General features: G+C 43.3%; 2 protein-coding genes across 2 annotated transcripts; one reads left to right on the top strand and one right to left on the bottom strand.

Moving 5' to 3' along the window:
- Positions 1–5,697: 5,697 nt before the first annotated feature.
- Positions 5,698–18,888, bottom strand: map1sa (microtubule-associated protein 1Sa). Its single transcript, XM_084723875.1, has 7 exons — positions 18,333–18,888; positions 14,276–14,377; positions 12,323–12,405; positions 11,977–12,117; positions 7,294–10,330; positions 6,787–7,004; positions 5,698–6,434 (listed from the first exon to the last, which is right to left on the bottom strand). Exons 1-7 carry the CDS (start codon positions 18,517–18,519, stop codon positions 6,279–6,281), a joined length of 3,924 nt encoding a protein of 1,307 aa, XP_084580001.1. The 5' UTR covers positions 18,520–18,888; the 3' UTR covers positions 5,698–6,278.
- A 579-nt stretch (positions 18,889–19,467) lies between these two features.
- Positions 19,468–23,119, top strand: trmt13 (tRNA methyltransferase 13). The gene is made up of 11 exons (XM_084723876.1): positions 19,468–19,703; positions 20,130–20,176; positions 20,298–20,364; positions 20,449–20,508; positions 20,588–20,657; positions 20,730–20,836; positions 21,027–21,212; positions 21,447–21,519; positions 21,598–21,672; positions 21,845–22,385; positions 22,795–23,119. The coding sequence occupies exons 1-11, from the start codon at positions 19,593–19,595 to the stop codon at positions 22,970–22,972; spliced, it is 1,515 nt and encodes a 504-aa protein (XP_084580002.1). The 5' UTR covers positions 19,468–19,592; the 3' UTR covers positions 22,973–23,119.
- Positions 23,120–23,456: the final 337 nt, after the last annotated feature.

Raw genomic sequence — 23,456 nt, 5'->3', positions numbered from 1 at the left:
AATATGTCATTTCCTGTTGCCAGGCGGTGGCGCTGTGATTCTGACTGAATATTGTCATGTCGATGTGTTCAGGGTCGGACGGTTATCATTTACACCTGAGGCCACGCCACGCCACGCCACGCCACGCCACGCCACGCCACGCCATGGTCACTCCCTTCAACAAATGTTGATCAGGTGTTTTGATCACATGCTCGTCTAAATGACGCACCTTCAACCTGTAGGAGTTCATTAAAATACAATACATGGGAAACTGGGAAAATTTACCACAAAATTCAAAATGGCTGACTTCCTGTTGGGTTTAGTCGAAGGGTCCCTGCAGATGTTTTGTGCGTCTGGTCATGATGCACTGATTTTCATGCATGTTAGTGACATGTGCTGTTTCTCACCATGACTGACGCGTGTGCCGAGTTTCATGCACCATCGAACACGTTCAGCCCCTCAGACATGTGACCGAAGAGGAACCTGAACAAGTTCAATCGGGTTCTCGCACCGGTTTGTGCTCGGGTCTTAATTTAGAACACAAGAAAAAGACATGAGAAAAAAACACGAGAAAAAAAACACTTATAACTCTGAGGACCTGCTGTCGTCATGTCAACGCTCATCTGACCGCAGCGATGAACATGGACCTTTAAAAACTGCTTTGGGTTCAGCAGAAGGTTCTTCCAGAATCCAGTTCCTGTATAAAAAAAAGCTTCTGGCTGCACTGTAAAACCACGAGAACCATACAGCCGGCAGCGAAGTAGACGAGCAGACCTGCTCCAGAGGACGACCTGGAGACCAGTGACATAGTAGGACTACTCAGGACTACTGGTGATGGAAATTCAAGCAGTTTTACTCTGCAGGGCCAAAAGCTCTGGACTCAGCATCATCCTGATACCACCTTAAAAACAGAGCTGGACTTACTGGACTCGCATCTCAAGTCTCCTGCGTCTGTAACTGATCCACACTTCAGGTGAAGAGTTCTGTGCAGAACCAACAGGACCGCCCAGTTCCTCAGTCTGTAGACTGGCTTCCAGTCAGATAAACAACTCATTGTTAAGCTTTATTACTTATTTATGAATCCAGACATGGAGTTCGATATCTGACTGATCTCCTGTCAGATCACAGAGGACTGATGTGTTCAGGGTCAAGACCTGAACCAGGAGAAGATGAGAACTGCTGCCTGGTGGTGGAACAGGAACATCCTGAACATCAGGGCAGCAGCGTCCCGTACCTGTCCCTGCAGCTGGAGGGTCCACAGGCCGGCTGCTCCACGTTGTCTCCTCGAGTTTTCTCCAGCTGCGCTCCGTTCACCACGATCACATGGCAGCCATCTTCCTCTGACATCATACTCAGGGTGGGAAGCTCAGATAGTCACAAACGTAGAGAATCTGACCGACTGTTATCATTTCACTGACTGATCAGCAACTGAACACACACACACACACACACACACACACACACACACTCACACACACACACACACACACACACACACTCACACACACACACACACACACACACACACACTCACACACACACACACACACACACACACACACACACACACACACACACACACACACTCACACACACACACACACACACACACACACTCACACACACACTCACACACACACACACACTCACACACACACTCACACACACACTCACACACACTCACACACACACACTCACACACTCACACACTCACACACACACACACACTCACACACACACACACACACACACACACACACACACACACACACACACACACTCACACACACACACACACACACACACACACACTCACACACACACACACACACACACACACACTCACACACACACTCACACACACACACACACTCACACACACACTCACACACACACTCACACACACTCACACACACACACTCACACACACACACTCACACACTCACACACACACACACACTCACACACACACACACACACACACACACACACACACACACACACACACACACTAGCTACTGTAGCTAATGTTAGCATTCAACCACTTCCCAGTTAATGTTACTGTTGTGTGACGTGATTCTGAATTATCAACACACATCTTGGACACATTTATTGAAGCGTGGAAGTAAAACACACTGGATGTAATCACGCTGATGTAGGCTAATGTTAGCATTAGCTGTCCTGCTGTCTCTGGTTCAGTCGGCAACGTTCTGTGACGTTCTGCTCACTGGAACACAGATTTTTGTGTCGTGTTCAAACAGATTACAGCAACACTAAAGACGAAATGTTATTTTGTTCTAAGCTAACGTACTGCTAGCGCTGTTTTAGCTGATTAACCTTCATTAGCTTGATGACACCTGGCGTGTTTTACTTCCAGTGGGAGGAGACATCAGGGTCGACCCAGAACTCTCTGATCTGTTCTGGAAGAACTGTGGAGGAACATGTGGAACATCCTGCAGATTAACCCAACAAAACATGACTCTTCTTAATCAGCTGATTAAACACTAATGACAACATGTTTATTGATATTAGATTTCATTTTTAACAAAAAATACTGATCCAATAATAAATCTAAATCAGATACTCTGAACCTTTAAGGTGTCACATTTTATTTCCACTGTTTTATTGATCTGATTTATTCTTTTATAAATGTGCTGTTTAAATAAACGTCTTGTTGGGACGTTTCCTGTTAAATCAGTCAGAACGTGTCTGTTTCTGAGTTTTACTTGAACTGAACTTAAAGGATAAAGAGAGAAAATGTTCAGTTGTTGAATTAAAAAGCTCATTAAAGGTCTCCAGTGATTAAAGAAGCTGAAACTGCACACGACTCTTTATCCTCACGTTTAAATCGCTGCAGGTTCACAGAGATCTAGAGTTCATCTCTAAACCTGCAGATCTGCTTGAGAAATATAATAAATATTGATATGTTGTTGATACATGATCAGTTTATCAGAGTGTAAGTCATGTCTGAGTCCAGCAGAGGGCAGCAGCTCATCATCATCAAATATTCAAAAGATTCAACTAAATCAATGTTGGATCATTTATAACTAATTTCTGTGGTAAAATATATTTAATTACATTGAGTTCTTTAACACCTGGTCAGGATCCTGTCACCTGTTCACCTGTTCACCTGTTCACCTGTTCAAGTCTCCAACAGGTGCTTCTGTCGCTCCTGTCCCAACAGAGCGACTTTATTGATAGAAAACGATCAAGTTTATCAGTTTCACCATTAAATATCTTATCTTTGTTCTGGATTCAGTCAAAAATGATTTGCAAATCATCACATTCAGTTTTTATTTAAGTTTCATGTGTCAAAACTGTTTTGGACTCAAGGTTTTACTGCCAATCAATAACTTAGAAGTGTTTGATCAGTTTGAACCAAAATCAATTAATTTTGTGATTTTTAATGTTTCTTTTTCTCCTCATGTGAAACTTTCTGAATTGAGTTTGAAATGTTGAAGAAAAAACACGATTTTCAGAATAAAAGATACTGCAGACACACTGTTAAAGGGCTACTTTTATTTTGAAAGATTCATTAAAATTAGTGTTTCAATACACACATGACCTGTGTGTGTGTGTGTGTGTGTGTGTGTGTGTGTGTGTGTGTGTGTGTGTGTGTGTGTGTGTGTGTGTGTGTGTGTGTGTGGGAGAGGGGAAAGGGGTGGAAACAAAATAAAACATAAATTTATGGCTTCAACGTCGTCTGATGAAAGTTAAAACAGATGTGAGACGTTGATCATAAAGTTGGAATGTTATGAGAAAAAAAGTCATTATTTGGAGAGAAAATTAAAAATATAAAGTCTGAAGCCGTAAGTCTTTCTTCTGCTAAAAGTACAAACAAATCTATAAATATGAGAATTAAATCTTAATTTTACAAGAAAAATCAAAATATATTCCAGGGTTTTAAAATCAGAATTATCTGCAAAAAAAGGTCAAAAGTATTTTTTGAGAATGTCTTCATAATCTGAATTAGAAAAAGTAACTTTATCAAATACATATCATCATATATCTGATAATTAAAATGAAATACAAAGAGAAAAATACCTGAATATCGACTTTCTCTCGTTCATCTTTATCTCAAAATTTGACTTTTACTTCTCCAAATTCTGACTTAATTTAATCAACATTTCAACTTTATCTCTCAGTAATTGGAGTTTTATTTTAACAGTCAGGAAACATTAATTTTAAAAAAAAAGTTGTCTGCTCCTTTAATTCAGCATTTCTTCATCCAATAAAAAACATTCGTTCTGCAGCAGCAGAAATGAAAACGCCTGAGTTTCAGTCGACATCAGGATGTTTGGATTTTCAGCCCTTAAAGGTTCGTGATGAGTTTTAATAAAACTGGACATTAAAAACATTTTAATGATCAATTATGATTCGATTCGGCGGATGGGGGACAGAAGTCGTACCAAAGTTCAGACTCATTGAAATGTTAGTTAAAAAAAAAAAAAAGGACAATTTGTATTTTAAAAAAGAAAATAAATAAATAAGTTAAAGGTTGAAATGTTTGTATTGTTTTGAGGCAGAAATTAAAAATTAAAGGACGGTCAAGTTTTATCTTCATGTTTCAGTCAACGTTTCTAAATCAAGAAAGAAAAATAAACAAAAAAGAAACCTAAACATGGAACGTTCTGAACCCATATTGATATGTTGATAGATTGATTTCCCCGTACACAATCGCGTGGCTGCAGCATCCAATCAGAAAGCCCCATACTCTGTTGCCGGGCAGATAACGTCAGGTTGAATTTACACATTGGAATCGATTCTTAATTTTCAGATTTTGGATGAAATCAGCAGCTTTGGAGTTTAACTGTGGCTGTGACCCAGCAGCTGAAGCTCATGGGTAATGTAGTCTTTAGAGCTACGGAGCAAATGCAGGAGAAAACAGGAGACACTAAAGCTCCAGCCGATGGTTCTGTCCGAAACAGCAAGAACCGAGCAGAACCAGCAGGTAAAAAGAAAACTCAGAGGAAATGTGTTGTGAGCTGAGATCTGGTCTGAGATCTGTGCTGCAGTCGTGATGCAGTCATCATTAACCCTTCAGTGATCAAACTGATCTCAGATCAGTTCATCATGTGATCCCAAACTTCTTCATTTAAACTGAATCAAAGAGTGAAAATTAAAAACTCGTCTGCTGGATCACAAACTTCATCAAAACGGAAGAAAAGCTCGGAGACATTTTCTTGGAATTATGTCCGTTTGTTTCTCTTCAAAAAAAAAAATCTCTTAATGATGAGAAAAAGTCGTAAATACCAGGTAAAGATCACAAACGTACCTGATACAGACGGACTGATGACCAGTTAAAGATTTCATAATTATAACTATTTATTACAAGACATAAAACTGAATTATTAAGTCGTCCTGATTGTGAAATTAAAATCCATTATTTGATAAAATGATGTAATCACTAAATAAAAGTGTGCAGTTATATTCATTATTTAGTAATTAATAAATAAAAGTAAAGATGATTTATTATCGTATCTGATATTTTTAGACCTTACAGACGTCAGTTACAAGAAAACATCTCCAGCATGTTTGATATTTGAGGCAGTGACAGAAAAACTAAACGAAGGAGCTGAAGTTAAACTGACAGCGATGGAGAGTAACTAGTTACATGTAATTCAATTACAAAAAGTAACTAATCTGTTACAGTTACTGAGAAACATGGAATTAAATAACATTTATTAACTGACTCATATTTGTTTTAAACGATTCATTCACTCTAAATTTCAAATTTCTTTAGTTATTCTGAAGGTTTCTGAAGGAGAAAATGATTGATTTCAGATTGACAGATTGATTGATTGATAATGTAAACAATCTTTAAAGGAAACACTTACAGGTCCAAACATGTGGAGCACATGGACGTACATACATGCACTCCATATGTTTGGACCTACTTTTCAACTGACAAGGATTGATTAATCAATCAATCAATAATAAAGATAATCACTGTCTCATGCTAATGTTAGCGGCTGAGCTGAAGCTCCTGATCCAGCAGACAGGAAGTGACACGTGGTGATGTGCAACGATGTCACACAGGTGCAGGAAATGTTTAAGCGTCTCTTTAAACTTCAGACTGACAGTGCGAGATGTGCGGGGACTAACTGAGCATGCTCACTAACATGACCCCGCTGAAAGGGGCGGGGCTTTCAGATTTTTCAAGGAAACCTGATAGAACGCGTCCTGTCATTCTCGTTTTGTATGGTCTTCATGTGACCATGGCAACAACAGTCCACTCTGCGTCTCCTTGTCCACCTGTGAGGAGGTTAAGAGGCGAGGTGGGCGGGGCTTCAAGGGCCTCAGAACTCGACCTTGCAGGCGGGGAATGTCTCCTCCTGCATGGCCACGGTACTGTTGCTGCCCAGCACGGTGACAGACAGGTCCCTCTGCCTGTCGTGTGTCTCCTGGTACCACTCATGCATCGCCAGCGAATCAAACGTCGGGATCAGAGTCACCTGAGGACAGGTGAGGGAAACAGACCAATCAGAGAGCAGGTCAGAAGACAGTGAAGCAGACTTTTCCACCAACATGGAATCGATTCTGCTCCAGTTTGTGCACCTAATTTTGAAGTGTCTGAAGCATTCTGACCAAAAATAAACTCATTTGGAACCTGAAAATTAGGTTCCATGATGGAACCCAAAAAATAGCAGGTTTTCCTTGAGAACCAAAGTGGGTGTGTCATAGTGTACAGATCGTTCTGCAGCGCCCTCATAACTGGCAGAAACACAGGCTAGTCCAAGAATTTTGAAGGGAACAGATTTAAGAACCAGAACGTATTTGGTCAAACGGGTTCTTCAGTGTTCTCACCTGAACATCGGACCAGCTGCTCTTCCCCTCCAGCAGAGCGTCCAGGATGCTCCTCATTGCCACTTCCTTCACCGGGTCGTCTCCGCTCACGATGTAATGTGAGGAGCGAAGACGCTTGAAGAACTCCAGGTCAACGGTGGAGGAGGCAGAACCAGACGGCAGGTAGGCCAGGTCCACGTACACTGCAGAACACTCAGAACCTGCAGCAGCTCTGGAACCTGGGAGGAAGTCAGCAGAATGAGACCGCAACTGTTCTAAACATTCTGAGAATCAAGTTGGTTCTTTAACCTCCACATGTTTGGACCTATTTTTCAATTGACAAGATTGTGACAGGATTAATTAATCGATGAATTGATAATGAAAATAATCATTAGCTGTCTCATGTTAACGTGCTAATGTTTGTTAGCAGGTGAGCTGAAGCTCCTGATCCAGCAGACAGGAAGTGATGTCACATATGTAAACACAGACCAGACTGTACTTGATTGTTTTCAGGATTTTGCTGCCTACCTGAAGATGATGAAGGTTTCATCGTTCCGATTCTGGAGCCTCCCAGTGAATTTCGTGATGAAGGCTTCGTGTCGAGGCTGGAGGTCATCTTCAGGGACCCAGTGGAACTGCCCACCTTCGCCTTCCCGTTATGGGCGGCGGCGCCTCCGGAGGTCATCTTCTGTGTCGTACCCACAGTTTTTTTGGTTTTGGCGGCTGAAGTCTTCAGGTTTTTGTTTGAGCCATCGGGGTCAGCCATGCAGGCTCCAGGTTGAGGGGGTAATGGGGGCAGGTCTTTGACGGGGGCTGGTGGAGGATCATGGGAGGAGAGCTGCCCCCCCAAGTGGGCGTAGTGTTGATGGTCGTGAGGGTGACTGGGAGGGAAAAGACTGCTGGAGTCATCATCGGAGTCGATGTCCGCTGTGATGGATGGACAGTCGTCTGTACCAGGGGGGACATCAGAGTCTGTGGCCGTTGGCAGGGAGTCGCTTACAGATGTGGGCGGAGTCTCCTGGCTGTAGGCTGAAGGGCAGTCACTGCTGCTCTGATCCTGTGAGTGATTGTTATTGTCTGAGATGTCTGGTGAGGTGGCGGTGGCGAGGCCGTGGCCGACGTGCTGCGGATGGTTCTCCGGAGTCTTCGGGTGCTGGAACTCACAGGGAGACACCAAACAGAGGTCCACATCATGAGGGACGTCTGAGATGAGCTCTGACATCTCGTGGATGTGCTCCTCTGATCCATCTCCACAGCGACCGTTAAGGTTTGACCTCAGAGGTAAGACCATCCCAGTGTCCGAGTCACTGACGTGTCCATTAGAGTAGACTCTGTCTCCCATGAGGCCTTTGGGGGACGCTGCAGAGGGTGGCAGCATCTGCTCCAAAGAAAACGACAGAGATTCATCGACCTCTGTGGAGTGAGGAGAACCGACCTCCGCCGGCATGGACGTCACAGTGGATGACAAGTCTCTGACAGGACTGAGCGCCAACAGACTGGACTGTTTATCCTGAGAGGACATGGAGTTAAGGTCACTGGATCCTTTCACATCTACTAAATCCTGGATGTCCTCCTCGGGGGACTGATGGGACAGCGTCTGCCCTGAGTCTGCAGGAGAGACCAGCTCCAGAGTCTTCTCCTCTGAGATGTCCTCCGGTCCGTTTTTCAAGGAACCACAGAGATCAAAGTTCACACTGAGGTCATTCTTTGGGGTCTTCACATCCTGGTCCATCTCCATACAGCGAAACTTCTCTGGGCTCTCTACTGTCCTGGTCTGGTTCCCATTAGTCACAGTCCCAGTGTTCCCATTGGCATCTTCCAATCGAAGCCTTTCAAACTCAGCCGTCATGTCCTCAGGTGTGGACACCTTGGAGTGATCTGCCTCCTTCTGGTTGTCCTGCTCCTTTGACCCTGTCTTACCTTTTGTCCCTTTATTCAAAGTGTCTTTCTTTGGGAGAGTTCCATCTTTCTTTAGTGTCCCAGTCTTTCCTGAAGTCTTCCTCAGGTCTGTCGTCCCTGTTGAAGCTGCACTTGTTGGTTTCTTCATGTCTTTCACAGCTGATTTTGCTGTTTTCTTCTCCTCTGGTTTTACATCCTTCTTGCCATCTTTTTTTGGTTCGGGTTTGACATCTTTCTTTGGTTTTGTACTCAGAGTTTCCTTCTTTACTGCTTCTTTCTTTTTCTCTGCACTCTCTTCTTTCTTTGCACCAGCAGCAGCTGGGAACTTATCATCTTTCTTCACGTCCCTTTTCTCTTCTTTTGACACGTCTTTCTTTGGAACAAGCTTCTCAGCAGGTTTAGGAGGCTTCAGTTTAATGTCTACATCCTTCAGTTTGTGTTTTTCTTCACCGTCCTTTTTCTCTTTAAGTGCGGAGTCACCTGCTGCCTTTGGCTTCGTCTTTACCTCCTGTTTTTTGATGTCGACTCGTCCGAGTTTGTCTTTCTGCAAGGCACTGCTGGGTCTCAGGTCCTTGGACTGGGACTTAAGGCTCTCACGACTCTCTGCTCGCTTAGGTTGTTTCTCAGTTTTGGATGTTTCCAAGTCCTTCAAACACACAACTGGATGTCTGAGAAAATCCAGATGTTTCAGTTTTTCAAGTCCGTCCAGGATTTTGGTCTGTGGCGTGCACCCTGGGAACAGGACCCGGATGATCTTCTCCTGAGGGCTGGACGGATGCCAGACTAGCAGAGCACAAATAGAGACGAGGCACGGCAGTGGAACATCAGAGCCCTTCACATTTGATCCGCCATTTGGCCAGTTCTGCATCAACTCCTCAAGGTGTTTGCTGCCGCTGACCGGGTTCAGAGTGTACAGCTCCAAACGGCCGACGCCCATCTTCTGAAACAGGATCACCGGTTCTATACTGGGACCACTGGACCGGCTGATGGGCTCAGGTTTGATTCCGAGTCTCTGTAAGTGCTGCAGCGTGAGCGCCACCTGGTCGCAGCACCGCAACTCGCTGGGATCTCCCTGTACAGACTTTAGTCTGTCTGGAGCGTTGAGGAAGACCACACCGATCTCAGGGGAGATGAGGTTCTTCATCCAATCATCTTCGGTCTGAGGTCCGGCGGACTCTTCGTCCTGCTCCGCAACCTTCCTCAGCAGCAGACTGTTGAGCCCCGGCAGGTTGTCCACGCCGATGTGAGTCAGAAGCACCGAGTCGATCCGGTCCAGGTGTCGCACCAGTTTCCAGAAGCAGGAGCGGGGATCCGAGCCACCATTCACCAGGACGTTAAAACCGTTAACAGCAAAGAAGGCGGAGTCTCCCCGCCCGCCAGGGAAGATGTAGCAGCAGGGACGCGACAGCTTCAGAAACCCCACGGTGCTCGGCGGCTCCAGCAGGTCGAAGGGCGACTCAGGCTCCAGAGACTCGGAGAGGTACTCAGTGAACTCCTGCAGACCCTCCATCTGCGGGAGGACGGGCAGTGGGTTGATCTGGATGTTTATGAAGTCCTGCAGGTTGTGTTTGTCCAACACAGAGTCCTTCCAGAGACCAATGTTTGGACAGCTGAGGGTGAGGCTGGCCTTCATCGACGGGTCTGCAGAGCTCAACAACTCTCCGACCTATAAGAACACAGAGAGGAGTCACATGACTGATGACACACATTCTTATATTTTTGGGTCAAATCTGTGGTTTTTAATGACTTTGAGGGACTTTGGCTGATCTGCAGCAGAATCAGCAACTTTTTATTTTTAGGAATTGGTGTTTTTCTTGTCCAAGATGGACATGTGTCTTTCTTTTGTCTCTGCAAGTGAAATACTGATAAAGTCAGACCAGCATTTATCAACCTGGTTTGTAAAACTTTAACTGTTTGTACCTGAGCGAGGTCCTGGCCGATAACACGAGACAACGTAAGTCAAAAGACTGAAGGGTCCTGAGCTCCAGAGTGGAAACAAAGAGCTGAAAAAAACTGAAAAAACTTTCAAGAAGAAAAGATCTGATTGACGTGTCTTTCCGATTATAGTAGGGTTGCCACAAGCGGACAATGAGGATTGAACCGCCAAAGTGAAAGAGTTGTTGTGTGGAGGCCTCGACTGTAAACCAGCGCCTGACCACAGCTGCACCGAGACGTCCAAGAATTGATTAGTCGATCAAAAGGAAATATTCAGTTACTTTTTTGTCGTTTGAATACCCTGGCACTAAACAAAGCTGAGGTATTTGGAGCAGCACTAATATTTTTCTTTCACTGCAGGATTTTTAATAATTAGATGCTAAAACAGTGTTGCCCAACCCTGGTCCTCAGGGACTCCTGTCCAATCAGAGAGCAGCTGCTCCTGATTCAAATGATCAGGTTTGATGATGAGCTGATCATCTGAATCAGGTGTGTTGGAGCAGAGAAACATCTCAAACATGCAGGACAGTGTCCCTGAGGACCAGGGCTGAGAAACACTGTGCTAAAATCATAACAGTATCATATTTCTACTGAGATTCAAAAATTATGATCTTAAAAAAAAAAACCTGTAAATTCCAGGGCTGCAGCTAACAATTATTTTTTATCATCAATTAATCTGTTGATTATCTTTATTTATAAAGTCATCATTTATCCTTAAAATGAGTAAATATCAAACCATTGTGATTAACAAATACATTCTTCACCACATGTATGATTCATCTCGTCTAAATATTATAAATGTAAATATTATTTGTTCATTTGTTCATTTTGGGTCATTGCTGCTCCAGCTAACAGGGAAAGTGATGCTGTGTTTAAATACCTGCTTTAAGAGCTGAGCAGTTTTAACAGGAGAAACCCTGAACATCTGCAATGATCACTAATCAATCGAGTATCTGATGTATCATGATTTAATGTGTGAGATACAAGTGCATCGGTTCATACGGCCTGTATCGGTAAAAAGGTGAACGTAGCATCACTCTTCCTCCACTGCTCACTTCCTCTACACGGTCAAAGTAAATCCAGACCACAGAACTCTTCATACGAAACACAGCAACACATCATCTCACTGCAAAAATGCTTTTCAAACAGTTTCAAAGTTTGTTCACAGATTCTCTGCTGGACGCCGGAGGACCGCCGCTGTAATGTCTCCTTCTGTCTGTCTCGACTGTCACTGGATTCAGTAAAACTATCAGGATTTCTTTAAGAGAAACTCTACAAACATAGAACTGAAAGCTATTTCAACATTTCTAAGACGTATGTAGATACGAATGGAATCATCTCAGTCGGTCTCCTACCAACCCTCAGATGTTTCCTCACCTCCTCATCAGTGAAGATTTGGATGAAGTGGTTGAAAGAGAAGCAGCCTCTCTGTAACACGATGTCTCCGCTGTCTTCAACACACTGACCGGCCAGAACCAGCAGTTTGTGTCGGGACGAGTCACAGACGAGCCGCCGGACCTGAACACACACACAGGAAACACGTCCGTTAGCAGAAAATCAATTCAACACACTGATGCTGACACACACTGACGATGCTACAGATCCATGATGATGTGGAACACAAACAGAACATGAATCGGTTCCACTCTGAGCCTGTTTGTTTGTGTGTTTATGAAGGAACGAGGGAATGTTCTCAGTATTTTCCATCTGTCGTTGTTCTCACCTCTGAGCAGACGAAGTCATGAGCTGGATTCACCACCACCAGAACGTCCAGAACGTCTCCGCAGTGCTGCAGAGTTCTCTGACCTGCAGGGAGAACACATCAGCTGATCAAGGAACAGCACACATGCTAACAGTGCTAACAGTTAGCCATCAGATAACTTCTGCTGAGCACTCAGCTGCTGGGAAACTTATCAATATTATATTGATCTGTGATATGAGACTGGACGTGGTGTAATATGGTGATGATGTCATCATGTTTTCTCCTGTTTTTAAAAACACCATCACAAACAAGTGACGTCATTTCCTGTTCTGAAAACCTGATCCGGTCACAATCTTGTCAATTGAAAAATAAGTTCAAACGTGAAGAAACGGTGGAGCGCACGGACACGTGTTTGGACCAATTTTTCAACTGGTGATCAATCTGGCAATAATTTTCCCACTAATCAATAAGTTGTTTGGTTCATAAAATGTCAGAAAATGTTGATCAAAGTCCAAGATGACGTCCTCAAATGTCTCGTTTTGTCCACAACAACATCAGTTTACTGTCAGAGAGGAAAGAAACCAGAAAATATTCACAGTTAAGAAACTGGGACAGACGGTTGGTTGTTTGATTCAAACATGAACACAGTCAGCTGAGACTCTGCTGAGCAGCCTGCAGACACACACACACACACACACACACACACACACACACACACACACACACACACACAGTCTGTGGTTCTCTAATGACATGATCGTCTGTGATGTCATCATTAGATAATTGACATTAACAAGGTAACGAAGAGGGGAAAACAAAACCCGACAGAGACTCTGTTCAATGACTGCTGCAGCCGTCGTCATGGTAATCACACCACCAGCTGACAGACAGGAAGGAAGCGGAGGACTTCCTGTCGGCTGCAGGTCAGAGGTCACACCTTTGTATGTGAGTTGAGAGTTTGATCAGATAAAATGATCGGGATGTTTTGTTCCATTCCAGCACTACTGACACACAAACTGACCAACAGACGCTTTACAGTGAAAATCAACCTGTTCTGATGGTTCTGATCAGCTGATGTCATCAGACCTGGTTCTGGAACGATTCAGTCACGTTGGTCTCGTGTTCGGACGTCTAACAGCAGGAGAACCAGTGACTCATTCTGACATAAACTGTGAAACTGTGTCTTCCTGACTTCAGTGTCTGTGACGGAGTCGGTGAGAACGTCTGCAGGAGACGACGACGTTTCAGCCGTCTGAGTTTCATCAGATCAGCTGAAGTCACAGAGAAACACAAACTGAACTGTGACTGTGGAGGAGCTGCACATTCACCTCAGACAAACCAGGTCATCCAGTAACACTTTGTTCCAGATATTTTCTTACACCACTACTCACAACTCAGAGATATTCACTTTACTGTCAGAGAAGAATTTAAAAAACAGAAAATATTCACATTCAAGAAGCTGAAATCAGAGATTTAGGTCTTTATATGACTTTAAAATACAACTCAAACCAATTATCAAACAGTTGGTGATTGATTTAAAAATCCATTGATAACTCTGAACAGTTTTTGAGGACACTTTCAGATCTTAATTCATTGAAGCTGCTGTTTTTTTCTTACTGTTTTATTTTTAAAAAACCTCTGAAAATAAGAATCTTATGGTGTTTAATTTAAGAGAAAGCCACATGTTTTTATCAGGCTTTTTGAAGAAGTTGTATCTGATTGTAAACTCTTTTTTTCTACTAATTATTCATCTCAGTTTAAGGTCAGACTTTTAAAATCAGCTCAATCATAAATATGTCTCATCACCAGCTTTTTTTTCTTGAAGTTGACACAATGAAGAGACAGAGAGAAAAAATAAAGTAAAATAAGTGTGTGTGTGTGTGTGTGTGTGTGTGTGTGTGTGTGTGTGTGTGTGTGTGTGTGTGTGTGTGTGTGTGTGTGTGTGTGTGTGTGAAGGGTTTTCAGTCAGCTCACCTGGGACGTGTTCTGACAGGAAGGCCGAGTGTCTGGACACGAAGAGTTTGAGCTGCTGATCCAGAACAGAAACATCCAGATCAACAGGCCAACAGCGCACACCTGAAACACACAGTAACACACACCTGAAACACACAGTAACACACACCTGAAACACACAGTAACACACACCTGAAACACACAGTAACACACACCTGAAACACACAGTAACACACACCTGAAACACACAGTAACACACACCTGAAACACACAGTAACACACACCTGAAACACACAGTAACACACACCTGAAACACACAGTAACACACACCTGAAACACACAGTAACACACACCTGAAACACACAGTAACACACACCTGAAACACACAGTAACACACACCTGAAACACACAGTAACACACACCTGAAACACACAGTAACACACACCTGAAACACACCTGAAACACACACCTGAAACACACAGTAACACACACCTGAAACACACAGTAACACACACCTGAAACACACAGTAACACACACCTGAAACACACACCTGAAACACACAGTAACACACACCTGAAACACACCTGAAACACACAGTAACACACACCTGAAACACACCTGAAACACACCTGAAACACACAGTAACACACACCTGAAACACACAGTAACACACACCTGAAACACACAGTAACACACACCTGAAACACACCAAAATATTTTAAACTGCTAGTATTTGTGGTGCTGACTGGTGTGTGTGTGTGTGTGTGTGTGTGTGTGGACGTTTCATCGTGTAGTCGTCCACGTGATGGTAACCTTACTTTGAAGGGCTCATGGTTTCACCTGTGTGGACATGAAAACACCTGATCCAGTCCTTCTGACAGTAAAATGTTGTGTTCAAAGACGATCAGCTGCAGTAATTCTGATCTCAGTAGAAGAAAACGAGGGTAAGAAAACTGCTGCATGAAAAAAACAGACCGTCAAACAGATATGAGTTTAAAAAAACGTGATATGAAAATGTTGTCATAGCGACCAGCCGTACTGCAGAGAAAACTGATCGTTACTCAGATCATCAGTCACGCTGTCGGCTCACAGACCGACGTCCTGCTCCGAAGACTACAGACCACAGAGACGAGCTGCAACTGACCATCGCTGTCCTCATCCTTTCATCTGTCCATCATTTCCTCCATTCATCCATTCATTAACTCCATCATGATCGTATCAGTTTTAGAAAAAGAGCTGCTGAAAAAGACGACAAACAACCCAACAAGACAGATGAGGACTCGTCCATTTGTTCAAATCAGACTTGTTGAACGTTGGAACGGTGGACAGACTATCAAAGACGGATTCGGTGAGTTTTACATGTTTTTCTGTAAAGTTTGAATGAAGTTTGTTTAACGAGACAATTAATCTCTTAGTTCAGTAAAAGAGAGAAACTTAAATTCAGAAGGTGAACAGTTTTATTTCTGTTTAAAAAGGAAAAGAAGTTAGAAAATATTTATTTCCTTCACACTTTGTGGGTGTATTTTGTTAGCTGGACGTAGTGAATTCGCTGCTTGTGCTCGTCTCTCAGACGAGACTGAAGAGGACAGGAGGAGGCGGGACGAGGGACAAAGATCTCACCAATCACAGATGGACAGGCTGACAATGATCGACTGGAAAATTTCTACATATCACCAAACCCTAATTGATAAAATGTTATAAAATGTTGATCAGTGTTTCCCAAAGTCCAAGACGACGTCCTCAAATGTCTCGTTTTGTCCACAACTCAAAGATCATCAGTTTACTGTCAGAGAGGAAAGAAACCAGAAAATATTCACATCTAAGAAACTGAAATCAGAGAATTTAGACTCTTTCAAATTAAATAAAATCACTCAAAACAATTAAACAATTATCAAAACAGTTGGCAGTTAATTTAATAACTGCTGCAGCTCTATCAGCACAATTAGATTATTTGAAATGATTTAAATATTCATTCATGTTATATTCAGCCGTCGTGACCTGAATGATTTCATCCTGTCTTTATTGTTCTGCTGCGTCACACTGAGGCTAATTCTCTGAATGTGAAAAAATCCAATCCAGATAATCATTTCTCCTCCGTCTCTGAGCACAAAATCAGCCCTGAATGCAGCACAGTTATCAGTGAGGTCATGTGTTGTGTTCACTGACACTGCAGAGGAAGAAATCTTCTTCATATATGATGTCATTTTACTGGCAGTAAATATCAGGCTTGATAATGATCGACAGATTGATCAATATCAAAAGTAATCCTTACGTCCCTGTCCCTGTTTGGACACATGTTTGGACCTATTCTTCAAATGCCAAGATTGTGATAGAATCAATTAATCGATTATTGGAGAAAATGATGGACAGAAGCATTTGAACACTGATTTTGGTTGTCAGTAACCATGGCAACACTTGTTTCCTCCTATCTCTGTCAGATGAACTGTTTCCTCCTCAGCAAACAGGAAGCTGCTGATATTTAGTAACACCACTTCCTCTTTGTGTGTCGGCAGGCTGAACAACCAGAGAACAGGCTGAGAACAACCAGAGAACAGGCTGAGAACAACCAGAGAACAGGCTGAGAACAGGCTGAGAACAACTAGAGAACAGGCTGAGAACAACCAGAGAACAGGCTGAGAACAACTAGAGAACAGGCTGAGAACAACCAGAGAACACGCTGAGAACGGGCTGAGAACAACTAGAGAACAGACTGAGAACAACCAGAGAACAGGCTGAGAACAGAAGAGTGACTCTGATAGACTCTACTGGACTCTACTGATTCTACTTTAGCATCACATTAAAAACAGCTGCTTAAACTACTGAACATCAATCTAATCACCTTAAACTGATTACAGGTCAGTGTTTAAAACACATATCCTGATCACTTATTGATAATCAATCAGTAAACAACGGAAAACAGTTTCATATTTATAAAATGTTCAGATTCAGGTCAAACGTCTGGATGATTAAACTTTCATTCTGTTTGACTGTTAACCTACTTTCACAGGAACGAAATGAAAAACTGTCAAGATCAACAACATAAAAAACATCCGGTGAGAGGGGATTTTCAAAATAAAACCCTCCTCTGAAGGAAACAAGGTCGCAACTTCTAAAAGAAGACTGAAAAATGATTTTTAGACTTTTAGATAAAAAATGTTATATCAGCAGCACTTATTTCTAAAATATGCTAATTCTCCAATCATAAATTTCCACTTGAACACGTCACTTCTGTAAATTAACTCTCAAATATCACCACAACATGATAAGAAACATCTCGTTAACAATAAATATCCAACACACATCAGCTACAGCAGATAAAACTGATCTTTACGCCACATTTTGTCCAAAAGCTTCAAGATAAAAAGCTGAAGACTCGTGCTGGACAGTTGGACAGGATGTCCTGTGTGATATTATATCTGTCAAAACACATCATGTCTAAATTTAACCACAAAAAGCAGAAACAGCTGCTGGAAACTGAAACTGCTTCACATGCCGGAGGATGCGACAATAACCGTGTCCCATTAACATGTGTGTCCGTGGTGGGTGTATCCCGGTGTGTCCTCACGGTGTGTCCTCACGGTGTGTCCCAGTGTTATGGAGATAGATATGTTTATCAAACAACTGTATTAACTGTAATTCTGATTAAAGACAAGTCGCTGTTAGTGTGATCAGAATTTAAACTGCACAGGACGAAACTTTTTCAGGTTACAACGAGTCGTGATAACGTTCCACGTTATTTGGTTAGCATGCTAGATCCGTCTTCATAATCCCGGGACGTGTTTAAAAGGGTTATTTTACCGGTTTAAACGCTACAAACAGGTGAAAACAGTCAACAGACGTTTAATTCACACTATACTGATTTAGCTAGGTGTGAAATCTAAAGAAAACACGAGCAGGGGGACTGATTTTCAGGGGTAACAGTTTCGGACATAACAGCAGCAGCGACGTCACGTCAGCTCCTTCTTCTTCTTCTTCACGGCTTTTATTGTGAAGGGCCTCACAGACTTCCCGCCCTGTGTGCCGAGCAGCTGCAGCTCGGTTCTTGTGGATCTTGTGTGGAACTTTATCAGAACTCACCTGAGTCTATCTGCCGCAGCAGGTGCTCCAGCAGGCCGGGGCCCCGCAGCGCTCCCACCACCACCAGCACCGAGTGATCCGCTGCCGGAGGCCGTGAGGAGGAGCGGGGAGACGGGCCTGGACCTCCGCCCCGCTCCGCTGCTGCTGTTGTTGCTGCTGCTGCCGCCATCATGGTCTGGACACTCATCGATGACGTCACCGAACGCAACTACAGGCCCCGCCCAGCTGCTGCGAGAGGCGGGAAAATGTTTAAGTGGCACATGAGCTGGCCATTCAGAGAGAAGAATTGAGCAGCGAGCGGTAGGATGGCCAATCAGAAGAGAGAGGGACGTTCAGGTGCTGCTCCGGAGAAATGAACACCAACACCGTGAAGGCTACAGACAAAAAAAAAAACGTTAAAGACGTTAAATAAAACGTAGACATTTAAAAGTTGTCAAAACGTTTTCAGTTCTGAAAATCATTTAAAATTTTAAATCTTTCAGAAGGATAATGTGTGAAAATGGGAGACGATTATTTAAAAAGATGGCAGCACGTGTATCTGTTGAATACTTGATTCGATTTATTGATTTATTTACTTTCTGTTGTGTCTGTTTTATACGATACAGCTATTTTGATTATTCAATATTTTCATATATTTTATACTTTTTTAAAACAAGTTTTTAAAATCATTTTATACAGGCAAGGCAGCTGTAAAAATATATTTTTAATGAAATGTTATTTTTGTTTGTTTTTATTCTGACATAAACAAGATGTTGAAGAGGAAGAAGACTACCCAAACACAGGACAAAAGTTGCATCTAACATGAATCCTGATGAAGTAAAATAAACAGTAGTACACATTAGGAAACACTTCAGTAGTTGATATAACTTTACTTGTAGTAGTTCTGGTTATTAACAAAACGTTTTAATAAAGTCAATTCAAAAACATTTACTACTTTTTAAGAAAAAACAAATAAAGCGAAGACTTTTCTTTTTTATTTTTGAATTTTAAAGACATGTTTTTTCAGTCATAATTTAGTTTTTAAAATTGTTTAAAAAATACAGAACAACTAAATAAATCTTTATTATACTCTATCTAATAATCAACATCAATATTACCTATATTTAAGTTAAATTGTTTTTGTTAGTTGAAACTGATGTAATGTAAGAGTTTTTCATTTTTCGGGGATTTATGAATGTCATATTTAAACTGAAGGCTCACGTTTTCAGTATTTCCTACAGTTGTGTGAGCCCCTGAACTCATCTCGAGGCGTCCTCCAAAATGGCGGCGCCCCTGCCCGGCAGATGTGGCTTCTTTGTGGAGAAAAAGAAACGTTTCTGTAAAATGATCGTGGGCAGAGGGAGAACGTTCTGTGGAGAACATGCCACCATGGTGAGTTCACGGAGTCACTCAGTCTGATGACGAGAGAACGGAAGATTCAAGATCTGAAAACGGAATCTGTGAAGCTCAGGAACCACGTTGAGACCGAAGACAAGTTTAAACTTCATTAGTTCACAGTTCACACACACACACACACACACACACACACACACACACACACACACACACGTTTTAATACAAAGTTTCAAAAGAAAACGGTCAGATCCGTCAGTCTGCAGCTCCATCAGCTGTCAGCAGGTGGAGCTGCTGTTGTGTCGTCGTCGTTGTTGCTGTTGTTGTTGTTGTTGTTGTTGTTGTTGTTGTGTCGTCGTCGTCAAATGTAGTGATTTTTTATTTGTTGAACAAATTAAACAGAATCTGCTTTAAGATCTGATGTCTTGAAGTGTTTGTTAATGACTTCCTGTTTCCTGTTTTCAGGAGGAAGGAGGCAGCAGGAGGATCGTGTGTCCTCTGGACCCCAAACAGTGAGTCATCAATAATCAGTAATCAGTGTATTGATCTGCCGTGTTTCATATGAAACTGTGGGGAAACTAAAAATGTTCTTATTGAATAACTGAGACGTGTTTTTGTGTTTTTGTGTTTGAGCACCGTGAGTGAAGACAAACTGGACAAACACCTGAAGAAATGTAACTCCAGAGAGAAACTCAAACCTGTGAGGATCAACTTTATTCATATTTAAATCTGAATTAAAACGATTCAGTGTTTGATGTTTAACGTCCTCTTTGACGTCCTGCAGGTTTATTATGTGGAGGACATAAACTCTGGATCAGCTGACGGAGACGAGACGCCGCGGCAGGTAACGGCTCACCTGCTGATGGACTGAATAATGTTCATGGTTTGAACTTTAGTAATCTTACCTGCTGTCTGTGTGTCAGGTGAGTCTGTCTGAGCTCAGCCGGACACAGCTGGAGTCTCTGGTGGACAAAGTGAAGACAGCAGTCTCAGGTGAGTTTATACTCGATCAGGTAGTGTACCTGTCAGGTGTGAAATGCTGTTTTTGATTGTTTGTCATTGTAGGACTGCAGTGTGACGTGGAGGACAGTGTTTTGTCTCACCCTGTCCTTCAGGAGGAACTCAACAATCCAAAGAATGGAGACTCCGCCCACAAACACCTGAAGCAGCAGGTAAAACCTAAACACAGCTCAACTGAAAACTTGTAATGAAATGATGTTTTTTTAAAATGCTCAGTAAAGTGTCCAGAGTCTGGTTGAACCTTGATCTGATCTGGACTCATGACATCAGAGTGTCTGTGTCACCTGTTCATAGGTGACACGCTTCAGTGGTCTTCCTTTCTCACCTGTCAGGTGTGTCCAGTCCTCTATCTTAGGTCACCTGGAGGCTCTGGGGCTGCTTGGAAGGGGGCGGTGCTTCGTGGAGTTTGGAGCAGGTCGAGGGAAACTGTCTCACTGGATCCACGAAGCCCTGAAGACCCGAGACCACCTGAATACCAGCGAAGACCTGCAGCTGCTGCTGGTGGAGCGCTGCAGCACCCGCTTCAAGGCAGGTACAAAACTCCGAACGCCACACTCTTGATTCTCAAACTTCCAACCAACTCAAGACTCGAAAGATCCTCCAGACTAAAGAGTTCAGATGAGTCCAAGTCCAAATGATCAAAGTCCCAAAGTCTTAAAGTCAATCGTTACGACTTTGATCCAGTCAGAATCAACATCAGCTCAAAGAACATGTTCTGTCAGTCAGGTCTCACCTGTCCTGTCCTGTCCTGTCCTTGTCCAGGTGGACGGGAAGCATCAGGATGTTGGGGTTCAGTTTGAGAGGCTGCAGGTGGACATTCAACATCTGGATTTAAGTAAGAGACAAACATCTGGACTCTCTGATGTTTTCTGTTAGTGGTTTAGATGGGAACTGACCAGGTGGATGTCTGCAGGTAAAGTCCCTTTGCTCAGAGACAAGAAGCTCCCGCTGGTCGGAGTCGGAAAACACCTGTGTGGAGCCGCAACAGGTGAGAGCCGTCCACTTCACACTCTGAACTCTGATTGGCTGTCAGCACCCAGTGAGGACCAACCAGGATATCAACGCTGAGAAGTGGTTGATATTTGTTCTGAACAGAGTCCACAGTCATCTGTCTGTCTGTAGACTCAGCTGGTCTCTGGTCTCCATGTCTCTGTCCTCAGATCTGGCACTGCGCTGTCTGTTGGAAACACCAGGACTCAGAGAGGAGACGGAACCGCCCAGAAAACGCCTCAGAGCCTCAGAACCAGATGATCCACAATCAGCTGTTCCAGACTCTGTCCCTGCTGCAGACCCTGTCCCTGGTCCAGACTCTTTCCCTGGTCCAGACCCTGTCCCTGGTCCAGACTCTTTCCCTGGTCCAGACCCTGTCCCTGCTGCAGACTCTGTCCCTGGTCCAGACCCTGTCCCTGGTCCAGACCCTGTCCCTGGTCCAGACCCTGTCCCTGGTCCAGGTATGGTCCTGGGCCTGGCGGTGGCGCTGTGCTGTCACCATCGCTGCGAGTGGCGTCATTACGTGGGTCAGCAGTTCTTCCTGCAGCGAGGACTCGGAGCTGCAGAGTTCTCTGCTTTCTGCCGGATGTCCAGCTGGGCCACGTGTGGACTCAGACCGACCAATCGGGACCGTCCTTCTCACAATCCGACCAATCAGAGAGGAGAGGATGAAGAACACGAACCGGCAGAGGAGACGGACGCTGTGAATGGGTAAATATTTGACCTCTGACCTCATCGGAGACAGAAAATCTCTCTGCTGGTTTACAGTTTTGTTTTTTGTTATTAGGAAACAGACAGAAATCAGGTTACTATGACAACCAGGCATCAAAATCTCTGAGCTGCTGCTCAAAAACTCCTGTTTTTATCTGATGAAACTTTGTTAGAAATGTAAAGAAGGAAACGAACAAATCATCACTGATGCTGATTTTTGATTTTGATGAGAAACTGATCGAGCCTGAAGACGACGCCGAGGGAAACAACTCCCACGTTAGGAACCACTGAGAGGAAAGATGTGAACTGCCCCTTTAAAGCATAAAGTGAATGGACAGAAATCTGCTGAGTGTGTTTCTCTTTTATCAAAGGTGTCACATGACCTCCTGATGTTCTTCTTCTTCTGCAGCTTCCTGTCTGCAGACGAGCGCGAGCAGGTCGGTCGACTCTGCAAACGTCTGATCGACGGCGGTAGACTTCACTTCCTGAAGACCAGAGGGTTCGACGTCAGGCTGAGTCGTTACGTCAGCAGTCAGGTGACTCTGGAGAACGTCTTACTGAGCGCCGTCCCCTCGTCTCCATCCTGAGACGCTCGCGTGGACACCAGGACGGACAGAAGGACAGATGAAAGACTCAACATGAGTTTGATAAAAAAAAGTCTTTTTATTTGAGTTCAGACTCGACGTTTCTTCTCATTTTCATAAAGTTTCTATTAAAGATCGTTTTGAGTTTGATGGACTGAACATGAAATCATGATCAAACATTCAGACTTTATAACGTTTTCATTTGATCAGCTGTCGGCGTTTCAACGGATTCCAGCCTCCAGAAACAGATCATATAAAAGTGAATCTATGAAAGAATCTCTGGAGTCCAAACACTGGGCCGTGGCCCTCAGGTGGGTCACAGGAGATTTTATTTGGGTCACAAACAAACAAACATGAGCCTGTTAATTCTGCCTAAATCCACTGATTCTGTTAAAACGTTTTACTGTAAAAACAAAACAGTTGAAAAAAAAACCTTCAAAATTTCAAGGCAAAATATTTCAACAGATTTTTGAGTTTTGAGCCCGAA

The sequence above is a fragment of the Lutjanus erythropterus genome, chromosome 7 (genome assembly GCF_056507025.1).
Source record: "Lutjanus erythropterus isolate fLutEry1 chromosome 7, fLutEry1.hap2, whole genome shotgun sequence".
Taxonomy (NCBI): Eukaryota; Metazoa; Chordata; class Actinopteri; order Lutjaniformes; family Lutjanidae; genus Lutjanus; species Lutjanus erythropterus.
This window is presented reverse-complemented; position numbering and strand designations above follow the sequence as displayed.